The sequence below is a fragment of the Brassica napus genome, chromosome C7, assembly GCF_020379485.1.
Source record: "Brassica napus cultivar Da-Ae chromosome C7, Da-Ae, whole genome shotgun sequence".
In the NCBI taxonomy this organism is placed as follows: Eukaryota; Viridiplantae; Streptophyta; class Magnoliopsida; order Brassicales; family Brassicaceae; genus Brassica; species Brassica napus.
In genome coordinates this window covers 49,085,400-49,108,452 of record NC_063450.1, presented here as the reverse complement: position 1 = coordinate 49,108,452, position 23,053 = coordinate 49,085,400, and the positions used below count along the sequence as shown (strand labels likewise).

Below are 23,053 nucleotides of genomic sequence, written 5' to 3'. Positions count from 1 at the left end.
TTTTTCATTCCTTTCTCCTCTTTATGTTTTTATTCCATCCCGCTCTCCTTCTCCTTATTTTTTTTTTATTTCACTTTTTTGTTCTTCGATTCTCTCCTTTTACTCTTTAAATCTTTTTCTTTTTCGATTTTTAAGATTGATAAAGTTCATACCTAGAATTACAGCTTGGGAATAGAAAGTCTTGCTCCAATTTTTCTTAAAGGCATTCTGTTGATGATTTTTTTGAGAAACAGGAGTGAACTGAACCAGGACGTACAAATTCACGTATTCTTTCCCCTTGGCATTTCTCGTACAGAAATATCGAGAACTGTTCGCTGCTTCAAGGGCAGCTTCGATTATCGTGGTCAACACCAATTTTTCGAACTGGTCTTCATAGTTGGACCCAATACTGTAACTAAAAATTTTTATGCTTACCACTTTCGTGGTACCACTTTTCGTCTTTATTACCAATAAAAAGACATTTTCAAAAATATCTTCTACGTTACGTGGCAAAAATACTTTTATACTCTTGTTATCTATATATATATATATATAATAAATTATTATTTAAATAAATAAAAAATAAATATAAATAATGTTTTATGTTTTCGAATTATACTTTTTCAAATTCGAACTGTTTTATAAAAAAAAAATTTCGAATTTTTTTTATTGAAAATCGAAAATTATGTTTGAAACTATTTTTTTAAAAAATTTTATATTTTTAAGTATTTAATTATATATTTATTAGAATCTTAAATTTCACATTCCAAAAACTCCACCTCTCAACTCTAAACCATAAGTCTATATTAGTTAACCCTAGCGATATAAGTGTCTTTTACCCTTCATTAAAAGTGAGGGTAAAAATGATTAATGTAAATATGAAAAGTGGTACTATGAACGTGATATTTGTGGCAATTTCCCTTGCCGTAATTGTTACACCACAAAAATGTTCCATTGACTGTGAGGTTTGAGAAAATATAACAGTCCGAGTATCTGAGCGTACAATGATTGTAGTAGATAATGGCCTCTCCCTGAGTGGGACACACTTGATTAAGATATCTTTGACGGAATAGGAGACGCAGTCACTACAAGTTTCTTGCGAGACATCACCTCGGCAGAGGAAAAGTCCGGTGACTCTACTCGGGGATTGTCTCACCGTAGCGTTTTGGAAGCCGGTGGAGCATGAGGCGTTGCCAGATGAGAGAGAGGCTAAAAGTATTTTGAGATTGGTGAAGTAAGTGCTGTTAGCTGAATAGCTTGTTGTATTGCCACAGAAATGGTATTTTTGTAACCGTGATCTTGAGCAGAAGCTCTGAAGCCACTGAGGAAGGAGAAAAGAAACATGAAGATGAAAGAGGCACGAGAAGACATGGTTCGGATTCCCTGATTTGGGATTCAGACTATGAAGGTCCCATTTATAAAAAAGCCCTCACTTGGTTTGTGACGACCATAATCAGTGACGTGCAAAGGTTGTAAGGCCTAAGGCAATTATTTGTAAGTCAGAAACTGAAAATTTGATCCTTCGTTTTATGAATATTACAACGAAAACATCTATGAAAGTACAATATAAAATCTAGATACTGTGATAAAACAATATAGATTTAGATTTTTTTTGTCGACTAAGACCCATGCAAAATAAGTGTGTTAATGTAAGTGTGTTAATTTCTTCAACCATATTCATTATTGAATTCTTGGTACAGCCTTATGGGTAGTCGAATGAATTCAAATGTTGGCGGAACAGGTTGAGAGTTTCCCTGCAAATAGTATATGTTTATCCCACGTCATGCAGAGGGTTATACTCATTTTCTGAAGTTCCAATTAATATTACAAAAATATATAAAATTTATATAACTAAAATCTAAAGTTATTTTATCCAGTATGAGAATTTCTTTTTCATTTATTTTTTTTTTAAAATATTTTCTCAGATGAAAAAATATTATTGTTTCCATTCGTGTAAAAACGTAGACTAGTATCAAAATGATTTTCTTAGTAAGGTTTTGTTTAAAGTATTTTTTCTTCAAGTTTGATAGTTTTCAAGATCATACATGTATGTTGTTTGGGGTTAGGACATCAAGCATGTATCTTATGGAGACCTCTTGTGTCCATTACATTTCGGTTGCAAGTTGCTCTTGACCCGTGCAATTTCTATTCGGTGGATTTCTACAAATATATAGCACCGGAAAACACGTTATACAATCTCCTACGCAGAAATGATGTTACACTTCCACATTTGGGACCACAAAATAAAACATATTCCAAAAAATAATAATAAAACTAAGTAAGAAGATTCCCCCTGATGAGGAATAGCCAAGACGAAGTAGAACATAAAGCAGAGGAAAAAAAGTAGAACATAAAGAAAAAGAAAATGGTAACGAAAATGAAAGGTTCGTCCACTGAAGACGAAGTGAATATACAAAGACTTATCAACGTACTAGGCTTTAGAAGATTAGGAACACAAATCCTATAGCCATTTAAAACATGGCTTTAGAAAAAACTATTAAAATTAAATATTAATTGTGTAGTAATTAACCCTTTTTGAGCATGTAATTAACCATTTCTGCTGCTGATTATGTTTCTCTCTTTTCTTTTTCGCCTTCCTTACAAACTTGAGTTCTTACAAATTAAATAAAGCATTCAACCTACGGAAAGAAAGAGCATCCACCAAACAGAAATTTGCTTGTTGGTTAAAACAACATATAGAAAGTTGATGTGCAGTCATGCGTCAAGTAGACATGTCTTGTGGTTTTTAAGCATTGACTTGGACTTAGAAAAATCTTATGTTTTTAGAAAGCAACACTCTTACTTGGCTTCAGATTATTTAAGACCACCTATGGGAAAGGAAAAAAAAACATAATCAAACAAGAACATTTAAGGAAAAATGTCTGGTTATGGCTTCCTCTTCCTTTTCACTTTCCTTACAAACCTGAGACCTTCTGTACAGCAACACAGACCGACTTACGTCGGATATGTTTGTCAGCCAGAGAAAACTTACCTCAAAAACAGCACATACTCCTCAAACCTCGAAACCCTTTTGTCCTCTCTTTCTTCTAGTTACAATCAATCTTTCTCCTATGGATTCCAAAGACTTAAAGAGGGACAAAACCCTGACATGGTATTCGGACTTTTCCTCTGTCGCGCATATGTATCGTTCGAAATCTGCCGTGACTGCATCAGCTTCGCCGTCAAGGACACTCTGAATCATTGTCCAAATGAAAAGGAGGCTTTGATTTATTACGACGAATGCATGCTTTTATACACTGACCGGAATATCCTCTTGGATCCTGTAACAAAAATTGGAGAGCTGATGGTAGTAAACCAACAGAATGCTACGGCAAACAACCCTGTTAGGTTCAGTAAGGTGGTCCTTTCGTTGATGAACGAAGCTGCAGACGAGGCTACTGCTAGTCCAAGAAAGTTTGCGTTTAAGAAGGAGAACTACGCACCATCTCAAACGGTTTATGTATTAGTTCAGTGCATGCCTGATCTGACAACAGTGATGTGCTCAAGCTGTCTGAAACAAACCATCAAGAACTTGCCTCGTGACAAAATCGGAGCAAGACTTCTTTCGCCGAGTTGTATCTTAAGGTACGATATTTACCCTTTCTACAATGAAACCTATCAAGAAGTTGCCTCTAACGATATGCATGGTAAGAGATCTCCCTCTGTCTCTCTCCCTGTATTTTTTTTTTTTTTTGGGTTGAGTGATTCAAAGATTTGTTGAATTCATGTATTTGGCAGGAAAAGAAGAGAACTCCATGCAAGTTATAATAATAGCAATTGTTGTGCCGCTAGGTGTCTATGTTCTTCTTTTTATAGTTATTTCTAGCTTCTATGTAACAACGAGACTGAAGAATACTTATGAGACAGCAACTGCAGATGATGGTAGAAAATTCCAAAATACACTAGTGTTTGCAACTTAGAAGGTTTTATGAAGACTAATGCTTTTAAAACATTTTAATTTTGCAGGTGGGGATGATATTACAACCGCTGGCTCATTTCAGTTTGATTTTAAAGCTGTTAGTCTTTTAAAACATTTTAATTTTGCAGGTGGGGATGATATTACAACCGCTGGCTCATTTCAGTTTGATTTTAAAGCTATTGAAGCAGCAACCAATAACTTTTCTGAAAGAAACAAACTCGGTCAAGGCGGATTTGGAGAAGTTTACAAGGTAAATTTACCAGTTCATTGAGCTTCCTGATTAGTAGGGAAAATTTCCTAATAGATTACATCATACTATATATTCTTTGTAGGGAACATTTCCTAATAGATTACAAGTTGCGGTGAAGAGACTATCGAAAACATCGGTACAAGGCGAAAAAGAGTTCAAGAATGAGGTAATTGTTGTGGCAAAGCTTCAGCACCGAAATCTTGTCAAGCTTCTCGGATTTTGTTTTGAAAAAGAAGAGAAAATACTCATCTACGAGTATGTGCCTAACAAAAGTCTTGATTACTTCCTCTTTGGTCAGTTAATATATTACAACATTTCAGGCCAAATATTTTCATTATTCAAACCATTCTTGAGACCACTGTTCTATAACATTGTAAACACCAATGGTCCAGACTCTACAATGAAAAGGCAGCTGGATTGGACAAGAAGGCACAATATCATCAGAGGAATTGCAAGAGGGGTTCTATATCTTCATCAAGATTCACGACTCACAATCATCCATCGTGATCTCAAAGCTAGTAACGTCCTTTTGGACGCTTCCCTGAACCCAAAAATTGCAGATTTTGGAATGGCGAGGATTTTTGGAATAGACCAAACAGAAGCCAGTACGAGAAGAGTAGTGGGAACCTAGTAAGTTTTTCATTTTTCACATAATACGTTTAGACATGTAACAACCTTCTATTAACTCAAGCTTTGAGTTTTGTCATAGTGGCTATATGTCTCCGGAGTATGCAATGTACGGCCAATTCTCCATGAAGTCAGATGTTTATAGCTTCGGTATTTTAGTCCTTGAGATTATAAGCGGCAAAAAAAATAGCAGTCTCTATAAAATGGATGATCATGCTGGAAATTTGGTTACATATGTGAGTATGCAACCTTTAAACCCTTTTTTTTTTGCTTCATTTAGTTGTGGCCTGCAATGCTGTTATTATTAATTTGTTGAATAGACTTGGAGACTATGGAGAAATGGGTCACCATTAGAGGTTGTGGATCCATCCTTTCAAGAGAACTGTCAAGAAAACGAAACTAGAAGATGCATCCATATAGCTTTACTATGTGTTCAAGAAGAAGTTGAAGATCGTCCAACAATGTCAGAAATAATCCAGATGCTCACAACTAGCTCAATTGCTCTTCCCGTTCCTCAACCACCTGGATTTTTCTTACGGATGAAACATGAGGAAATCAGGGAAGCAGGTCCAACAATGGATTCTTCTGCTCTATGTTCTGTCGATGATGCTTCCATTACGCGTTTAACTCCTCGTTGAAGATAAAACGTTTCACAAAGACTAGTAAGCATCGAAAAATAAGAAAGGTTTTCTTAGTTGAAATGCTTCCATTATTGTTCATTGCCTATAATTAGTTCTCAGCAAGCAAGTATACAATACTTTTTTTATATAGGAGAAAGATACAAAATGGTGGGGGAGAATCAGTGGAGTTATTGCTTGTTCTTTGACAGTGAGTTAGTTTTGTTGGAAGCTAGTTAATTATGGTGTGGAGTAGCTATAGATCTTGTAAGGTACAGAAAGAAGAAAATGATGTAAGTAGCCAAAAGTTTTGGTTCCTCTGCTATCCTCTTAGTATAGTCTTCATTTCAGAGTTTGGCAAGTCCAGTAGGACTCTGAAAATCTAATACACATGTAGTAAAATATGTAAATATCATTTAATAGTGTTTTTATATGTAACATATTTACTAAATATAAAAAAAATTAAAGATTAGAATGATAAATACAAAAATTAACATAATTACGTGAAATGTATATAACTATGGGACTGAAAAAAATATGAAACTTCAAATATAAAGTTTCAGTGTTTAAAACCTTAAAATTTGAGATTTTGAAATTGTTTTTGAAATAGATAAAATTTTATATTTGAAGTTTAAAGTTGCTCTCGGAGATGTTGTACAATCATGGTAACATAAATCTTATATAAATAACAATATATTTCTCTTTTCTGGGATCAAATATAACAATATATTTCATGTATTGCTATTGTGCACTAGTCGTTGATATACATCTAATGCAGAGTTTTAAAGTTTACAAAGTAAAATACAAAAATTGAGTAAGTCAACGACTACCATGTGAAATCAACCTTCCATTAAGAGTGTTTATTGGTTCTGAAGCAATGAAGGGTAGAAATGTGAAATTACTCTTTTGTCTTCTATAAACTCTTCAGTTGTTACTTGTTAGGTAAGGAAGTAAAAACGGTGGTGTCTTTTTCACTCAAAGTCTTCCTGCCTAACAGAACAATTCATCAAATTACATGTCACTCGTTTAGTTGACCTTGACTTGCATGACACTGTAATATTTTACAGAAACAAAAATCATTGACTCTTGACTGGCTGGCTGGTTTCATACTCATTCATTAGTACTCACCACTCAAACAAAGAGACAAAAAAAAAACAGAGAGGAAAAGAGGAGAGGTTGGATAATGTCTGCTTATACTTCATTAAACGATATCTACCTTCTCACTTTCTTCATTGCAATCTTGAGAGTTTCTGCGCAACTACAAGACCCAACTTACGCCGGCCATATTTGCAGCAACAAGATATCAAAAAACGATGTTTACTTATCCAATCTCAAAAGTCTTTTGACCTCTTTTTCAAACAGCCATGCTTCCTTATTCTCCGAGGGATTTAATTTTCTCGCAAAGGGTCAAGACAACGGTACAGTATTCGGAATATTTCTCTGCAGAGGCGATCTCTCGCCGGAAGTTTGCCGTGAGTGCGTCTTGTTTGCTTCTAGTAACACTCAGAGTCGATGTCTAAGAGGGAAAGAATTATTGATTCAGTATGATGAGTGCATGCTTGGATACTCAGACCGGAATATTTTCATGGATGGTGTAAGAACATGGTCTACCCCTACAATAATCACTTGGAACAATCAGAGTGTTCCAGACATTTACCGACCAGACCGGTTCAAGGATGCAATGTTTTCTCTGATGAACAAGTCTTCAGTGGAAGCGGCTGATAGCAAGGAAAAGAGATTTGCGGTTAACAAATCGAGATTTACTTTGTCTCAGACGCTTTATGCATTTGTCCAGTGTATTCCTGATCTTTCACCTGAAGGTTGCTTAAACTGTCTGCAACAATCCATGATGGAGTTTAATTTCAGCAGAGTTGGAGGGAGAGTTGTTTTCCCGAGTTGTAACTCAAGGTACGAGATTTACCCTTTTTACAATGAACCCTTGGTGACAACTCCCTCTCCATCGCTTCCGGTTACAGCTACTCCGTCGCCTCCTGGTAAAAAGCTCTATGTGTCTTTTTCTTTCATTTAACTTGGGTTCAGACATGTGTGATGGACAAAGCCTAATGAAACATTCATCTTAACCCATAATTTTAAAGAGATAACGTACATGGATCTTATGGTCTTCAAATTGTACAATAAAATAAAATAAAATTATTAATATCTAGTTTAAAAGTTTTATAGCCCCATAAATCTCAGGATGAGCCTTGCATTCAAGATTTGAGAATCATGTGTCATGTCTGATATAATACTTTGGCAGGAAAAGTAAAAAACTCATTGGTGATAATCTTAGCAACTTGTGTGCCGGTCTCTGTCTTTGTTCTTTTTCTTGTGGCTGTTTCAAGCTACCAAGTAACAAAGAAAGTGAAGAAAACTGATAATACTACAGCTGCAGATGATGGTAACAATTCAAATAAATATGTGTGTGCTGCTTAAAGTTTTATGAAGCTGGATCCTTTAATTTTTTTCATATTTTTACAGAAGGAGATGACATTACAACTGCTGGATCACTGCAGTTTGATTTTAAGGTTATTGAAGCTGCCACAGATAAGTTTTCCATATGTAACAAACTAGGTCAAGGTGGATTTGGAAAAGTCTACAAGGTATATATTACCAATCCATGTTTCTTAATTAGGTGCATAAGAGATTCAAATGAGGTGACGAGATCTGTTTTATTCACTATCTTTTTTTAGGGGACACTTCCTAATGGATCACAAGTGGCTGTAAAAAGACTTTCCAAGACATCAGGACAAGGCGAGAAAGAGTTCAAGAATGAGGTTGTTCTTGTGGCGAAGCTTCAGCACAGAAATCTTGTTAAGCTTCTCGGATATTGTTTTGAGAGAGAAGAGAAGATACTTGTCTACGAGTTTGTGCCTAACAAAAGCCTTGATTACTTCCTGTTTGGTAACTTAAACCAATTCTAATTAGCCACAATATTTTTCATTTTCGAGCCAATGTTTTTGCATTCTATCTATGGATGTGTAGACTCTAGAATGCAGAGCCAGCTGGATTGGAATAGACGGTATAAGATCATAGGAGGAATTGCTAGAGGGATTCTATATCTTCATCAAGATTCAAGACTCACAATTATACATCGGGATCTCAAAGCTGGTAATATCCTCTTGGACGCTGATATGAACCCCAAAGTTGCAGATTTTGGTATGGCAAGAATATTCGAAACGGACCAAACCGAAGCAAATACGAGAAGAGTAGTCGGAACCTAGTAAGTTTTTGTCTTGCCATATATTGAATGTCAGACTTTATTATGCCTCTAATAACTCAATATAGTATTGTTTCAGTGGTTACATGTCCCCTGAGTATGCGATGTATGGCCAATTCTCAATGAAGTCAGATGTCTATAGCTTCGGAGTCTTAGTTCTTGAGATTATAAGCTGGAGGAAGAACAGCAGCCTCCATGAGATGGATGGTAGTTTAGGAAACTTGGTTACATATGTGAGTATAAAAACTTTAAATCTGCAAATTTTTCTTCTCTACTAAACCAATCACAAAGATAATTAAGTCTTAAAATGTTGAATAGACTTGGAGGGTATGGAACAATGGATCGCCACTAGAACTCGTGGACTCATCCTTTCGAGAGAGTTATCAAAGCAACGAAATAATTAGATGCATCCATATCGCCTTATTATGTGTCCAAGAAGATACTGAGGATCGCCCAACCATGTCAGCAATCGTCCAAATGCTTACTACTAGCTCGATCGCCCTCCCTGTGCCTCGACCACCTGGATTTTTCTTCCGAAGAAATAAAGAACAAGCATGTTCATCAGTGGACAAGTCTTCTCTCTGTTCGATTAATCAAGCATCCATTACTTCTTTAGCTCCTCGTTAAGTTTCATAAACCCAAAATCTTGGAAATTACAGTAGCTTGCAAATTTTGGATTCACATCAGAATATAGGATAATGTTACTTTCTTTGAGGTCAATATGCATTATTGTGTGTCAATATTTTCTAATGTACCTGGTCCCTCATTTCACTTGGTCTGCAAATAAAAGTATACATATTTACTACCGATCCCATCAATGTCTCTTGGATTGATTCGTGTGCAGACTTATCTTGAGTCAACCCTGGATGTTGCAATTTTATGGCAGCCCAAAAAAATAGACTAGAGAATCTCGTAGACAAGAGAGACTCACATTTGCAACAAACAAAAATGGGTCCACGAGGAAAAAACACAAAGCAACCAGATCATTAACCCACTATCGAAGACGATGTAAAGACAAACGCAAAGACTCTTAACTATTTCACAAGTTTTTTTTTTTTTTTGTAACTTAATTTCACAAGTTTTATCTAAGGTATTATGTAACCAACTCTCCTATCTTTATTTGGATGAAACAAAGCAAAAAAAAAGGAAGATAAGAAGTCATGATCTGCATCACACCTTGAAAAGGAAACTTTAATAAGGCTTCTTTATAGAATTATATAAACAAGGATGATAAAAATACCATTACCCATATTTGATTGTCAATTCAGGCCGGTTTAGTAACTTCTTTGATCGTCAATAGAAAAAACGGTGCCTAGCACTTTTTGGAGGTAGGTAGATTATCATTCATCTTTAATCTTGGTTCTTCGATAACAGCCGCCATTTCATCAAGAGTGTGGCCGTTCTGATTCGGAAAAACAAAATTAGTTACTTATAACACGTAAAATCACAGAAGATATGATTATATACAATTTATGAGCTAATTAACATGAAGATTTAGGTTTTATGTTATTGCCACAACCGGTGAAAACTAATAAGATTCTACTTTAACGAAAAAATATACAATGAGCTTCTACCATCAATCATATCAAGAAATGTGTGAATATGATACACTGCCTGCTCATAGCTAGCGCTTCATGAAGAAACCTTAGTTCGAAACGAACGAGAGTTCGCCCTAGACCTTTTCTCTCTGGCACACCGCCCGAGGCGCCGTTTCAAGGTCACCCTCCGATCTCCATGGATTCACACTGCAAGGTTTTCTCTGTCATCGTCTCCGTCCAAACCTCCATTTAAGAAGCTATGCTTCTCCTCGTCAGGACTCCACCTAGGTTAACCCGAAGCATTTCAAGGAGAGGTGAAGAACTCTTGAAATCTCAAAGGTCAAGCTTTTCACCTGTCTCTGCGTTTTCCACGCCTAGTTTGTTGCCTCCGGTGAGAACTCGCCTTTCCAATGTCTCAGGCCCTGCTTTCCTTTCAGTGACGAAGAGCCCTCCTTCACTACCCTCTAAGCCGGAACCTCCAGATCTGGTTCCGAGGGAGCAGCTAGAACACTTGTTTGAAGCTCTCTCTCCGCCAGATCAGCCGCTTGAAGCTCTCTCTCCACCAGATCTGCCGCTTGAAGCTCGCTCTCCGCCAGAACCACCAGACCCTCCTGACGTACCCGTCGTTGGTAATATGATTCTTTGCTGGTGCGTTGACTGGAGTTCTAAATGTTCCTTTCCCAGCATGATTGTCATTTTGGTTGTTGCTGCAACACTGGTCTCTCTTTCTCGTCCATTAATCCAGGTTTTATCTCAGAGATTTTCTAACTTAACCTTAGGTGATGAATTGATATCCTTAGTTTGGTATTTTGAACTCTCTTGTGGTTTGTCTCTGTGTCTCGGCTTGGCCTTGGTGTGCTCCTTTACTGCAGTATGCAGTCCTTTTACTGCTTTGTGCAGTTCTACCTTTGTGGTACTCAAGTCATTATATGTTCAGTTGTGGCAGCTTAATGGAGTGATGCCTCACATATCCATTCATCATGTGAATCGGGTTTTGTTGGACAGTTATTGTCTGGTTTCCTCCTTTATGGAGGTTGTTCCTCTCCCAATTTCATCATCTACCTTGTGTGGTTTTGTTGCAGGGAGTCTAATGTTGAAGATTAGAAATACTTCTAACACTGAAGTTCTAGTCAAAGGCTTTGTAGCTATGTTGAAGATTGTTGATTGTGCACTTGTTGTTGCTTCAATCCTGGGAGTTATATCACTGATTGTGGTCTCTAATTTCCAAGGCTTCGTCTCACTTTGCAGCTCGATGGTCGTTGAGATCAGAGGACTTCTCGACGTCATTAGTTGTTTAAACGTTTTGTATGCTCCTATCTTTCTATGTTGTATTTGTTTTCTTGTAATAGCTTGTTTGTTTAGCGTGGATGGCTCTGTTTTCATGTTCCATAAACACTCTCTCCATGAATGGAGAGTAAGAATCTATAAAAGTTGAGGTTTGTTAAAAAAAAAAAAGCTAGCGCTTCATGTTTATCAGTTGTTCAGGTTTCGCCAGTTAGATGTCGTTCAGCTAGCATTCACGAGTTCGACAAACAAACACAAACAAGGACTACTTTTTTTTTTTTGAACAACCCAAACAAGGACTACTTTAAAATGATAATTTGGAGCAAACTGAGAACACTTAGTATAAACAAGAATTTTAGTGTAACCTTACTTGGAAGTTGGATCGTGAAGTTTAATAATCACATATCAATGTAGTATTTCACACAATCAGTTGTCTTTTCTCTCTATAAAGCATAACATATAATACCTTTATCATCGATTAGTCACACATTAATGTCTTTTTTTAACTTCCAAGACTAAGGATGTTAAAATGAGCTCAACCTAATAGGGTTACCCTAACCATTTATCAAAATCTTAACCTTAAAACATGACAAAAAAAAGTTTTAACATAATTAGCTATTGGGCTTAGATGGTTATCCTAGCCATGTAATATATTTTGCTTTACATAATTTTATACTAAATTTGAAGCTTATCACAAAATTTATTTTTTTCACCAAAACAGTAAAATCGATTTTTTCCACCCAAACAACAAAATTGAATTGTTTGGCAAAAATAATCTCTTCAACCAATAGCGTAAAATATGGTTTTCTGGCACACCAAAACCGCAAAAACATGTTTAACTGTCAAAATCGTAAAACACATTTTACTGTCAAAACCGTAACAGTCAAAACCGTAAAAACATGTTTTCCTGTCAAAACCATAAAAACAAGTTTTCTCTCAAAACCGTAAATAAGTTTTTCCCGTTAAAACACTAAAATTAATTTTCCCACCAAAACCGCAAAATAGAGTTTTCCTGCCAAAATTGTAAAATTGAGCTTTCCCTCTAATTTTCCCACCAAAACCGCAAAATCAAGTTTTTCCACTAAAACAACAAAAAAAAGTTTTCCATTAAAAAAAGAAAAATCCAGGTTTTTCAACAAAGCTGAAAATCAAGGTTTTCCACCAAAACCGCAAAATCAAAATTTTCCATCAAAACCGTAATCAAAATTTTCCATCAAAACCGTAAATTTAAAGTTATCCATCAAAACCATAAACTGAGGTTTTATTGTGAAAATCACAAAATTGAGTTTTCCCACCAAAACCCACACAAAACTATTTTTTTTTCTCCAAAACCACAAAATTGAGTTTTCCCACCAAAATTGTAAAAGTGAGGCTTTCCGTTTGGACCACAAAAACAAGTTTCCCGTTATAATTGCAAAATTGAGCTTTCCGGCAAAATCGAAAAAATGAGTTTTTCCCTCTAGAAAAAAAAACTTAGTTTTCCATCAAAACCAGAAAATTGAATTTTTCGCTAATTCTGCAAGAAAATTATTTTTTTGCCAAAATCTTAAAACTGATTTTTTCGCCAAAACTGAACAACTGAGTTTTTCTGCAAAACCCACAAAAAAAAAGTGTTCCCGCCAAGGCCACAAAACCCTAATATTGATTTTTTTGTTTGATTTGCAAAATTGGTTTTTAAGTCCAAACTGCAAAATGTAAATTTCCCGTAAAAAACGTATAATCTTGTTTTCCGAAAAAGTGAATTATCTTTTAAAAGATTACATCTTATATTTCATAAAAAAAATAGACTTTTACATTGATTAATAGATGAATTGAATATTTTATTTTGATTTATGTATACATGGATTTAACTAATTTTATATTTGTGAAGATATATATATTTTGCTGTAAATTATATGAAATATATTCACATGAAAAAAATAAAGGGTTAATGAGTTAAAAGGGTTTAACCCTCTTTTGCAAATTTTGGTGGGCTCTAAAAAGGAGTAGGGTTCATTTACGGCTGAACTTAAATTAAATGCTGAGAATCTGAGATTAAAACCCCTATTTAACATCCTAAGGGTGAAATATTATCAATACCTAACGATTCTAAGAAGTTCATCATGCCCACATATATACCAAAAACTGAAAAAGAAGTGTTTAAACTAACCTTGATATTATGAACTAGCACCTCCAGTACTTTGGTATATATATTGCAAAAGACTCATAAGAGCATCCGCAACGCATGTCTCTAAGACAGTATGTGAAGTATAAAAAAATCAGAAAAAGACAAAAATAAGTGAGAGAGACCAGCATTTTCTCGTGTAAGAGCTGTTCTTAACTTTTGAAATACTGTTTTATGACAAATGTCATACTGTCACCATCAACGCTAGCTTAGCCAGTCCTCATCAAAAACCGTTTTGCTCCTCTACACGATGATGTAACCTGCAAGTGAAAACCCTACTTATAATAGTGTATAAACAAAATTGCTTGATGTATTAAAAAAAACAGTTTTGCTCCTCTACACGATGATGTAACCTGCAAGTGAAAACCCTATTTATAATAGTGTATAAACACAATTGCTTTTTTTTTTGAAACAAAACAAAATTGCTTAATATATTAAAAAAAGAACAAGAAAAATAATAGAGCAAAAAGCTTACATTCCATGATACTTACTCCTGCTATCAGTAACAAGGTGCATTTGCCACATTACAGCTTCTAGGACTCTTTTTTTAAGCCATTTGCTTATTCTCAATATCCGGATGATCACCAATTCATGAAATCGTCTTTTCCACAAGAAAATCAATCTCACTTCTTTGATCCTCATTTAAATCATTATGAATGAACTTCCACAGCTTCTTCTAAAGCGATATTATAAACCTTTTGCACAATAAGGCCAGGGTACTCTTTACGGTTTGGAATTTGCTTATTCTCTGGCACGAAATGCACAATGCAACTGTGCTTTACTGAGTCAGCAAACACTTCATCATAATGGAAACTGTAAAAGAGATCCCTTGCATCTTTGGATTTAGTATTACTAACCACTGCACTTCAGTTTTCACATAAATGTCCTGTCCAAAATGTAGTTTGATTATGATAGGCAAACACTGAAACTTTCAAATTATAAAAATAAACGACACAAATACTTCAATTAATTTTATTAAGATTGAAGGTTCAAGAGATTTTCCACACTTTAGGGTTTGTGAGAGTTGGTGAGTTAGGTGAATGGAAAACTCTCTTAAAGATAAGAAAATTTTGAGAGTTTTTAGGCTGTGTAAAACAAAAACATTGGTGTTCATCGGAATATTTGGATAAGGGGTTGGGGTTTTTTCAATCACATGTTTGGTTAGTGCAATCTTGTTTTTTTAGAAGACAGAAAAGGAAGGAACAACAAATGGGCTGATTTTGTGGTTTGAAGATGAGATATTACACCGAAACTTTTTTTTTCAGATTCAATCAACACGTTTGAGGTTGAAAATGAAAAACTTTATTATATCTCAGCATGCAGATAAGTTAAAAGCAAACTTCAAATTACGAAATAAAGTCATAAAATAAAAGATAAGAACATAGATATTGGATAAGCAATTGTTTCTGATTCGTCTTGTTTATGGTTCTTCTGGGGTGACACGTTGATCAGAATGGGCCTTCTCTGATCTCCTACTGTTGCACGGATTTGCATCAGTCTGGTTAACTTCTGCCTCTGGGGAAATAAATCGTCGAGGGGTATACATCTTCTTCCTATGCAGTCTTCTCTTCTTGTTCGACGGCTCGTTTATTGCATCATTGCTCTTCTTTGGACTCACTTTCAACCCCTCTGGACTTGTTACATCACTGTCCGTTGCATCACTATCCGTTGCATCACTGTCCGTTGAATCATCCTCATCAAATGGTTCAAATGGCCGAGGTCTTATGAGAAGAGCTTTGTAGGGGACTTTTCTCTCAACTTTGTTTGCTTCATCATCTGTTGAACTCTCTCCAGATGGCTCAGGTGACAGAGATCTTCTGCGAAGTGTTTTCCTTGGAAGCTTATATTTATCACTCATTGATCTTGGAGTACTGAAATATCAAACATAATGAACTATAAGATAAAAAGAGGGATAAAGATTGTTAATGAGAACACAGAAGTGTATTTGGAGGACTCTAGCGGCTTACAGTTTATATAAAATCTTGTTATACTTTCATTGATGTCTCTTGTTTAATCAGTGTTCGGTGTGTAACTAGAGAGTGAGCGAACACGGTGGTGAGTTATTTGAAAGACGTTTTGTTAAACAATCTGGTCGGAGATTACAAGAGAGTTTTGGTAATGATTAAGATAAAAGACAAGGTTTCTGGCTAGAATAAAGGATTAAAGATGATAAACCATATTTCTAGCCGTTCTAGTCTTGTCTGGTTTCTGAATATCTCTTTTTCTTGTGCTTTCCTTTTTCCTTTATACTCGGCGCTTCTAAGCCCTCACTTTGCGCTGACCTAATCCGGTTGGGCCGAATGTAGTGGGCCGGATTATATAGGGCCGAGTTCTCCCTGATTTGCATGTTCAAATTAGGCCGGAAATTGCATTTGAAGAGCCTTGTTGAGGGGTGTAATCTCTCTCCAATATTTCTTTGAAAATTATTAACGATTTTAGATTTTAATATTTATCTAAAATGATCTAAAATAGCTATGAAAATATATTTTTAGATTTTCAAAATTATTACTAAAACACAATTTTTACAGTAAATTAATACAGTATTAAATATTTAAAATAGAAAATAAAATTCTATATATGTTTGATAAAATTTGCTGGATATGATTTTTTCCATAATTGTTTTATTTGAAGATAGCTAAACAAGTAAGATATTACGTATCTTGTTATTTCAGATACATTCCAATGTAAATTCATAATTTTAGATTTTACATAAAGAAAACTTCCTTTTGTTCTTATAACTAAGAAAAATATATTTCCAAAAGTTGTCAAATTTTATATTTCCCTTTGATGCTTTTGTGAGACTATGACTAGATAATTTTACCTACACTGTATGTAGCCTAAACGAATAAGTTTCAGCCATCCGTAAGATATTTTAATTAGATTTGAATTGTTTTTTTTTTAACTTGTAAATTAAATATTACAAATAATATCTATGCTTCAAGGCTAGACACATAGTTTCTGTTGAATTGGACATAGGGCTGGGAAAAAAACCTGAATCCGAAGAACCGAACCGAATCCGATCCGAAAAGGTAATATCGAACCCGAACCGAATCCGTTCCGAAAAGGTAATATCGAACCCGAACCGAAATTGATTAATTATCCGAACGGGTTCAAATTTTTTGTATCCAGAGAACCAAAACCAGACCCGACCCTAACCGAAGTATTTCGGGTACCCGAATATATTCGAAATAGATTTATATATCTACATATATTAATTATTTTTTGATTTAATGTATATTAAAAATATTCAAAATGTATAAGATATTTTTAAGTTGTCTAAAATACTTGAAAATATATACAAATAGTCAAAAGTAAATGTCTAAAATAGCTAAAATATACTCAAAACACCAAAAATATTTGAAATATCTACTGATTCTCTATCAAAATATTCAAACCAAACCAATTTATATGTTAAGTTTAGGTATTGTAACATATTTTATTCAAATTTAGATGTAATATATTATTTTATTTACAGATTTTGAGAAATTAAACTATATATTGAATTTTAAAATTTTAAAAATCATTTAAATGGGTTATCCGAACCCGCAAAGATCCGAACCGAAATTTAGAAATACCCGAATGGGGATGAAATCTTTAATCCTGAAAACCTAAAACCCGAATAAACCCGAACCGAACCCGAACGGGTACCCGAACGCCCACTCCTAACCGGAGATGTGTATATCATGGGCTTGTGTATGTCACTTGAAACATATGTAATTTGGTTTTGTGTATGTCACTTGACTGGCCCATATATTGTTTTTTTTCAAACAGAGATTCTTTTTATTACATTCTCGAGTTTATGTTTTCAAGCTTCAGGTGTTTTTTGTATTTGTTTTTAAAAAATAATTTTGTTGAACAATCAACCTGTGCTATTAAAATTCCTAGGGAGAATTTTATTGTTCGCTCACCACCTTGTTATACTTTCATTGATGTCTCTTGTTTAATCAGTGTTAGGTGTGTAATTAGAGAGTGAGCGAACACGATGGTGAGTTATTTGAAAGACGTTTTGTTAAACAATCTGGTGGGATATTACAAGAGAGTTTTGGTAATGATTAAGATAAAAGACAATGTTTCTGGCTAGAATAAAGGATTAAAGATGATAAACCATATTTCTAGCCGTTCTAGTCATGTCCGGTTTCTGAATATCTCTTCTTTTTGTGCTTTCCTTTTTCTTTTATACTCGGCGCTTCTAAACCCTCACTTTGCGCTGACCTAATCCGGTTGGACCCAATGTAGTGGGCCGGATTATATAGGCCCGAGTTCTCCCTGATTTGCATGTTCAAATTAGGCCGGAAATTGCATTTGAATAGCCTTGTTGAGGGGTGTAATCTCTCTCCAACATCGAAAATTATTTACGATTTTAGATTTTAATATTTATCTAAAATGATCTAAAATAGCTATGAAAATATATTTCTAGATTTTCAAAATTATTACTAAAACAAAATTTTTACAGTAAATTAATACAGTATTAAATGTTTAAAATAGAAAATAAAATTCTATATATGTTTGATAAAATTTGCTGGATATGATTTTTTCCATAATTGTTTTATTTGAAGATAGCTAAACAAGTAAGATATTACGTATCTTGTTATTTCAGATACAATTCAATGTAAATTCATAATTTTAGATTTTACATAAAGAAAACTTCCTTTTGTTCTTATAACTAAAAAAGAAAAATATATTTCCAAAAGTTGTCAAATTTTATATTTCCCTTTGATGCTTATGTGAGACTATGACTAGATAATTTTACCTACACTGTATGTAGCCTAAACGAATAAGTTTCAGCCATCCTTAAGATATTTTAATTAAATTTGAATTGTTTTTTTAACTTGTAAATTAAATATTATAAATAATATCTATGCTTCAACACATAGTTTCTGTTGAACTGGACATAGGGCTGGGCAAAAAACCTGAATCCGAAGAACCGAACCGAATCCGATCCGAAAAAGTAATATCGAACCCGAACCGAAATTGATTAATTATCTGAACGGGTTCAAAATTTTGGTATCCAGAGAACCGAAACCAGATCCGACCCTAACCGAAGTATATCAGGTACCCGAATATATTCGAAATAGATTTATATATCTACATATATTAATTATTTTTAGATTTAATGTATATTAAAAACATTCAAAATATATAAGATACTTTTAAGTTGTTTAAAATACTTGAAAATATATATAAATAGTTAGAAGTAAATGTCTAAAATAGCTAAAATATACTCAAAATACCAAAAATATTTGAAATATCTACTGATTCTCTATCAAAATATTCAAACCAAACCAATTTATTTGTTAAATTTAGGTATTTTAACATATTTTATTCAAATTTATATGTAATATATTATTTTATTTACAGATTTTGAGAAATTTAAACTATATATTGAATTTTAAAATTTTTAAAATCATTTAAATGGGTTATCCGAACCCGCAAAGATCCGAACCGAACCCGAACCGGAATTTAGAAATACCCGAATGGGACTGAAATCTTTAACCCCGAAAACCCGAAACCTGAATAAACCCGAACCGAACCCGGATGGGTACCCGAACGCCCACCCCTAACTTGGCATGTGTATATCATGGGCATGTGTATGTCACTTGAAACATATGTAATTTGGTTTTGTGTATGTCACTTGACTGGCCCATATATTGTTTTTCAAACAGAGATTCCTTTTATTACATTCTCCAGTTTATGTTTTCAAGCTTCAGGTGTTTTTTGTATTTGTTTTTAAAAAATAATTTGTTGAACAATCAACCTGTGCTATTTCAATTCCTAGGGAGAATTTTATGGGTAACTGCAAATCATTATAGTGAAATTAACTAATGCATGCGTGCAAGGGCGAATCTATATACGTTTTGGGTAGGGCAGCTGCCCCCCCCCCCCCCCCCCCCCCCCCCTCCTCTCATGATTTTGTGAAAAGCAGTGTAATTGTTCAAAGAATTTTTATGTTGCCCCTTATGATGTGTTGTCTTATGCCTTGCTGCCCTGGATGAAAATAGATTCTAGAACCGCCCCTGCAAGTGTGATCATCCAGGTACAATATGCTTAAAATTAGGGGGTTTTAAATGTCAATATGTAGTTTGATTATGAAAAGGCAAACACTGAAACTTTTAAAGTAAAAAAAAAAACGACACAGATACTTCAATTGATTTTATTAAGATTGAAGGTTCAAGAGATTTTCCACTCTTTAGGGTTTGTGAGAGTTGGTGAGTTAGGTGAATGGAAAACTCTCTTAAAGATAAGAAAATTTTGACAGTTTTTAGGTTGTGTAAAACAAAAACATTGGTGTTGATCGGAAGATTTGGATAGGGGTTGGGGTTTTTGCAATCACATGTTTGGTTAGTGTTGATCTTGTTTTTTTAGAAGACAGAAAAGGAAGGAACAACACATGGGCTGATTTTGTGGTTTGAAGATGAGATATTACACCCAAACAATATTTTTCAGATTCAATCAAGACGTTTGAGGTTGAAATGAAAAATTTTATTATATTTCAGCATGTAGATAACTTAAAAGCAAAATTCAAATTACGAAATAAAGTCCATAAAATAAAAGATAAGAACATAGATATTGGATAAGCCATTGTTTCTGATTCGTCTTGGTTATGGTTCTTCTGGGGCGACATGTTAATCAGAATGGCCCTCCTTTGATCCCCCACTGTTGCACGGCTTTGCATCAGTCTGGTTAACTTCTGCCTCTGGGGAAATAAATCTTCGAGGGGTATACATCTTCCTCCTATGCAGTCTTCTCTTCTTGTTCGGCGGCTCGTTTACTGCATCATTGTTCTTCTTTGGACTCACTTTTAACTCCTCTTGACTTGTTGCGTCACTGTCCGCTGAATCATCCTCATCAGATGGTTCTCGTGCCCTAACTCTCATGCGAGGAGCTTTGGGAGATTCTCTCGCAACTTCGTTCTCTTCGTTGTCCGTTGCTTCACTGTCCGTTGCTTCACTGTCCGTTGCTTCACTGTATGTTGCTTCACTGTCCGTTGCTTCACTGTCCGTTGCTTCACTGTCCGTTGAATCATCCTCAAGAAATTGTTTAAATGGCCGAGGTCTCATGAGAGCAACGTTGAAGGGGACTTTTCTCTCAACTTCGTTTGCGTCATCATCTGTTGAACTCTCCCCAGATGGTTCAGTTGACGGAGATCTTCTGCGAACTGTTTTCCTTGGAGGCATAAATTTATCACTCATTGATCTTGGAGTATTGAAATATCAAAAGAATGAACTATAAGAGAAAAGAGGGATAAATATTGTTAATGAGGGCACAGAAGTGTCTTTGGAGGACTCTAGAGGTTTAAAATTTATATACAATCTTGTTATCCTTTCATTGGTGCCTCTCTGAAAATTATTTAAATTTTGGATTTTAATATTTATCTAAAAAGGTCCAAAATAGCTATGAAAATATATTTCTAGAATATTTTCAAAATTATTACTGAAAACCAAATTTTACAATAAACTAATATAGTATCAAATTTTTAAAATAGAAAATAAAATTTCTATATAGGTTTGATAAAATTTGCTGGATAAGATTTTTTCCATAATTGTTTTATTTGAAGGTAATTAGCCAACTAAGAGATTCTGTATATATTTATTTCAGATACATTTCAATGTAACTTCATATTTTTAGATTTTATTTTAAGAAAACTTCCATTTGTTCTTATAATTAAAAAAAGAAAAAAATATTTTCAAAAGTTGTCAAATCTTATATTTCCCTTTGATGCTTATGTGAGACTATGACTAGATAATTCTTCCTACACTGTATGTAGTCTGAACGAATAAGTTTCAGCCATCCTTAAGATATTTTACTTAAATTTGAAATTATTATTTTTTAACTTGTAAATTGAATATTACAAATAATGTAGGGTTAATAATATAGGGTATATATATATATATATGCTTCTTCAAGGCTAGACGCATAGTTTCTGTTGAACTGGACATGTATATATCATGGGCCTGTGTATGTCACTTGAGACATATGTAATTTGGTTTTGTGTATGTCACTTGACTGGCCCATATATTGTTTTTCAAACTGAAACTCCTTTTATTACATCGTCGAGTTTATGTTTTCATTTTTGAGGTGTTTTGTTATTTGTTTTTTAGAAAATAATTTTGTTCAACAATCAACCTGTGTTGAGACTTGGCTATTTCAATTCCTAGGGATAATTTTTTGGTAACTTCAACTCATTATAATGCAATTAACTAATGAATGTGTGATCATCAGGTACAGTATGCTTACAATTGGGGGTTTTAAAATGTCTAATGAAATGTATAATGAAAAGGATAGAATTGTATAACTTAAGAATTTAGGCTAATCTACTAGATTCATGTTTCTGGTTGGCTTATGTTACTTATGCTGTATAAATACTCTATCTATCTTGGTTGATAAATAAGACGCTCTTTTACATCTTATCCCCTGTATATTAATAGAAGAACATTTGAAAAGTTATAACCCGAAGGTTATATTAATTAAAAAATTGCTCAGTTTAGGTGTTAGTTAATTAGCATAGCAATCAGTATGACGTGGCAGTCTCATACTCAGTTGAAGAACAAAGTTGGCCCAAAATATAGGTGGTGATTTCGTTAGGGATATATTTAATTTTTACCTAGGTTAATAAAGCACATTACTGCCATTTCCGTAAGCTACATAGGGTGAGAAAATAACCATTCGACTAAATGACTATTAACTTATTAAAAGAAATAATAAAGGACTATTACCTTAAACCAATTAAGAAATAAATGTCAAATATATAAGATTTGATAGAGACTTCGAGAATAGGGGATTAAGAAAAATCTTTATCACCAAAGCAAATTAACTACGTTAACCTAAATATGCCAAACTATATAGAAATTGAGTACGTAGATCAATTTTAAGGAAGTGAATTTCCACATGAATTATCTAAGTTAAAATAATATTTAGTTAACCTAGGCATCAATTTTAAGGAAATGAATTTCCACATGAATTCTCTAAGTTAAAATAATATTTAGTTAACCTAGGCATCAATTTTAAGCCTACGTTAACCTAGGCGATTATTGTTCAGTTTTCAAATGAATTCCCTGAGTTAAAATAATATTTAGTTTTAGGGAAAATGAATTTTTGCGAACCAGTTTTTATTTAATTTTACAAAATAATTTTAAATAGTACTATTACATCTTGTGGAAGAGCATAAAATAATTCGTCCAAATGCTGTGAGTAATTTTATGGTTACATAATAATTAATTTGCTTTTATGGTTCAGACTTTTAATGTATCACTAGGAGAGTCCACGCTTTGGGTGGGGTGAGACATGCATAAACATCATATATTCAAAGGAGGATTGTTCAATCTAGATTTTAGTCTTGTCTCGGCTCAGTTTTTCGATATTTTGGTTTATAAAAAATAGATATCATATTTATTTTGGTTCATTTTACATATTGTCAGTTTTTGATTTATTCAATTTTATACCAAAAATAACTTAAAGTA

The 23,053-nt window shown here is 34.1% G+C and overlaps 4 protein-coding genes and 2 long non-coding RNA genes across 11 annotated transcripts; 3 read left to right on the top strand and 3 right to left on the bottom strand.

Moving 5' to 3' along the window:
• The first annotated feature begins 1,759 nt into the window (after positions 1–1,759).
• LOC106440454 (cysteine-rich receptor-like protein kinase 5) lies at positions 1,760–5,821 on the top strand. 5 transcript variants are annotated; one of them, XM_022707041.2, is made up of 7 exons: positions 1,760–3,626; positions 3,718–3,861; positions 4,027–4,148; positions 4,231–4,441; positions 4,541–4,778; positions 4,858–5,011; positions 5,096–5,821. In XM_022707041.2, the coding sequence occupies exons 1-7, from the start codon at positions 2,858–2,860 to the stop codon at positions 5,411–5,413; spliced, it is 1,956 nt and encodes a 651-aa protein (XP_022562762.2). In that variant the 5' UTR covers positions 1,760–2,857; the 3' UTR covers positions 5,414–5,821. The 5 variants fall into 5 exon arrangements, with proteins under 5 accessions (XP_022562762.2, XP_013737575.2, XP_048619008.1 ...); XM_013882121.3 differs by having other exon boundaries at positions 3,946–4,148; XM_048763051.1 differs by having other exon boundaries at positions 3,946–4,148; positions 4,231–4,778; positions 5,096–5,437; positions 5,547–5,821.
• Positions 5,822–6,575: 754 nt separating this feature from the next.
• Positions 6,576–9,418, top strand: LOC106440457 (cysteine-rich receptor-like protein kinase 5). The gene is made up of 7 exons (XM_013882127.3): positions 6,576–7,386; positions 7,650–7,790; positions 7,871–7,992; positions 8,083–8,293; positions 8,375–8,612; positions 8,689–8,842; positions 8,928–9,418. Exons 1-7 carry the CDS (start codon positions 6,576–6,578, stop codon positions 9,234–9,236), a joined length of 1,986 nt encoding a protein of 661 aa, XP_013737581.2. The 3' UTR covers positions 9,237–9,418.
• LOC125590081 lies at positions 6,941–7,499 on the bottom strand. Its single transcript, XR_007326287.1, has 2 exons — positions 7,314–7,499; positions 6,941–7,226 (listed from the first exon to the last, which is right to left on the bottom strand). It is a non-coding gene; the product is annotated as an uncharacterized LOC125590081 (long non-coding RNA).
• Positions 9,419–9,766: 348 nt separating the features above from the next.
• Positions 9,767–11,635, top strand: LOC125590080 (WAS/WASL-interacting protein family member 3-like). Of its 2 annotated transcripts, none has more exons than XM_048763053.1 (2): positions 9,767–10,795; positions 11,230–11,635. In XM_048763053.1, exons 1-2 carry the CDS (start codon positions 10,407–10,409, stop codon positions 11,249–11,251), a joined length of 411 nt encoding a protein of 136 aa, XP_048619010.1. In that variant the 5' UTR covers positions 9,767–10,406; the 3' UTR covers positions 11,252–11,635. The 2 variants fall into 2 exon arrangements, with proteins under 2 accessions (XP_048619010.1, XP_048619009.1); XM_048763052.1 differs by having other exon boundaries at positions 9,768–10,892.
• A 3,170-nt stretch (positions 11,636–14,805) lies between these two features.
• LOC125590079 lies at positions 14,806–16,603 on the bottom strand. The gene is made up of 2 exons (XR_007326286.1): positions 15,563–16,603; positions 14,806–15,466 (listed from the first exon to the last, which is right to left on the bottom strand). It is a non-coding gene; the product is annotated as an uncharacterized LOC125590079 (long non-coding RNA).
• Positions 16,604–20,218: 3,615 nt separating this feature from the next.
• Positions 20,219–20,785, bottom strand: LOC125590665 (germ cell nuclear acidic protein-like). Its single transcript, XM_048764338.1, has one exon. It carries the CDS (start codon positions 20,783–20,785, stop codon positions 20,219–20,221), a length of 567 nt encoding a protein of 188 aa, XP_048620295.1.
• Positions 20,786–23,053: the final 2,268 nt, after the last annotated feature.

Bases quoted from the DNA above. Each gene is read 5' to 3' on its own strand.
- LOC125590665 (XM_048764338.1), bottom strand. From the start codon at position 20,785: ATGAGTGATAAATTTATGCCTCCAAGGAAAACAGTTCGCAGAAGATCT.
- LOC106440454 (XM_048763051.1), top strand. From the start codon at position 2,858: ATGTCTGGTTATGGCTTCCTCTTCCTTTTCACTTTCCTTACAAACCTG. The intron at 4,149-4,230 runs GTAAATTTACCA...TATTCTTTGTAG, and splicing joins GATTTGGAGAAGTTTACAAG to GGAACATTTCCTAATAGATT. The intron at 4,779-4,857 runs GTAAGTTTTTCA...GTTTTGTCATAG, and splicing joins AGAAGAGTAGTGGGAACCTA to TGGCTATATGTCTCCGGAGT.
- LOC106440457 (XM_013882127.3), top strand. From the start codon at position 6,576: ATGTCTGCTTATACTTCATTAAACGATATCTACCTTCTCACTTTCTTC. The intron at 7,387-7,649 runs GTAAAAAGCTCT...ATACTTTGGCAG, and splicing joins AGCTACTCCGTCGCCTCCTG to GAAAAGTAAAAAACTCATTG. The intron at 7,993-8,082 runs GTATATATTACC...ATCTTTTTTTAG, and splicing joins GATTTGGAAAAGTCTACAAG to GGGACACTTCCTAATGGATC.
- LOC125590080 (XM_048763052.1), top strand. From the start codon at position 10,407: ATGCTTCTCCTCGTCAGGACTCCACCTAGGTTAACCCGAAGCATTTCA.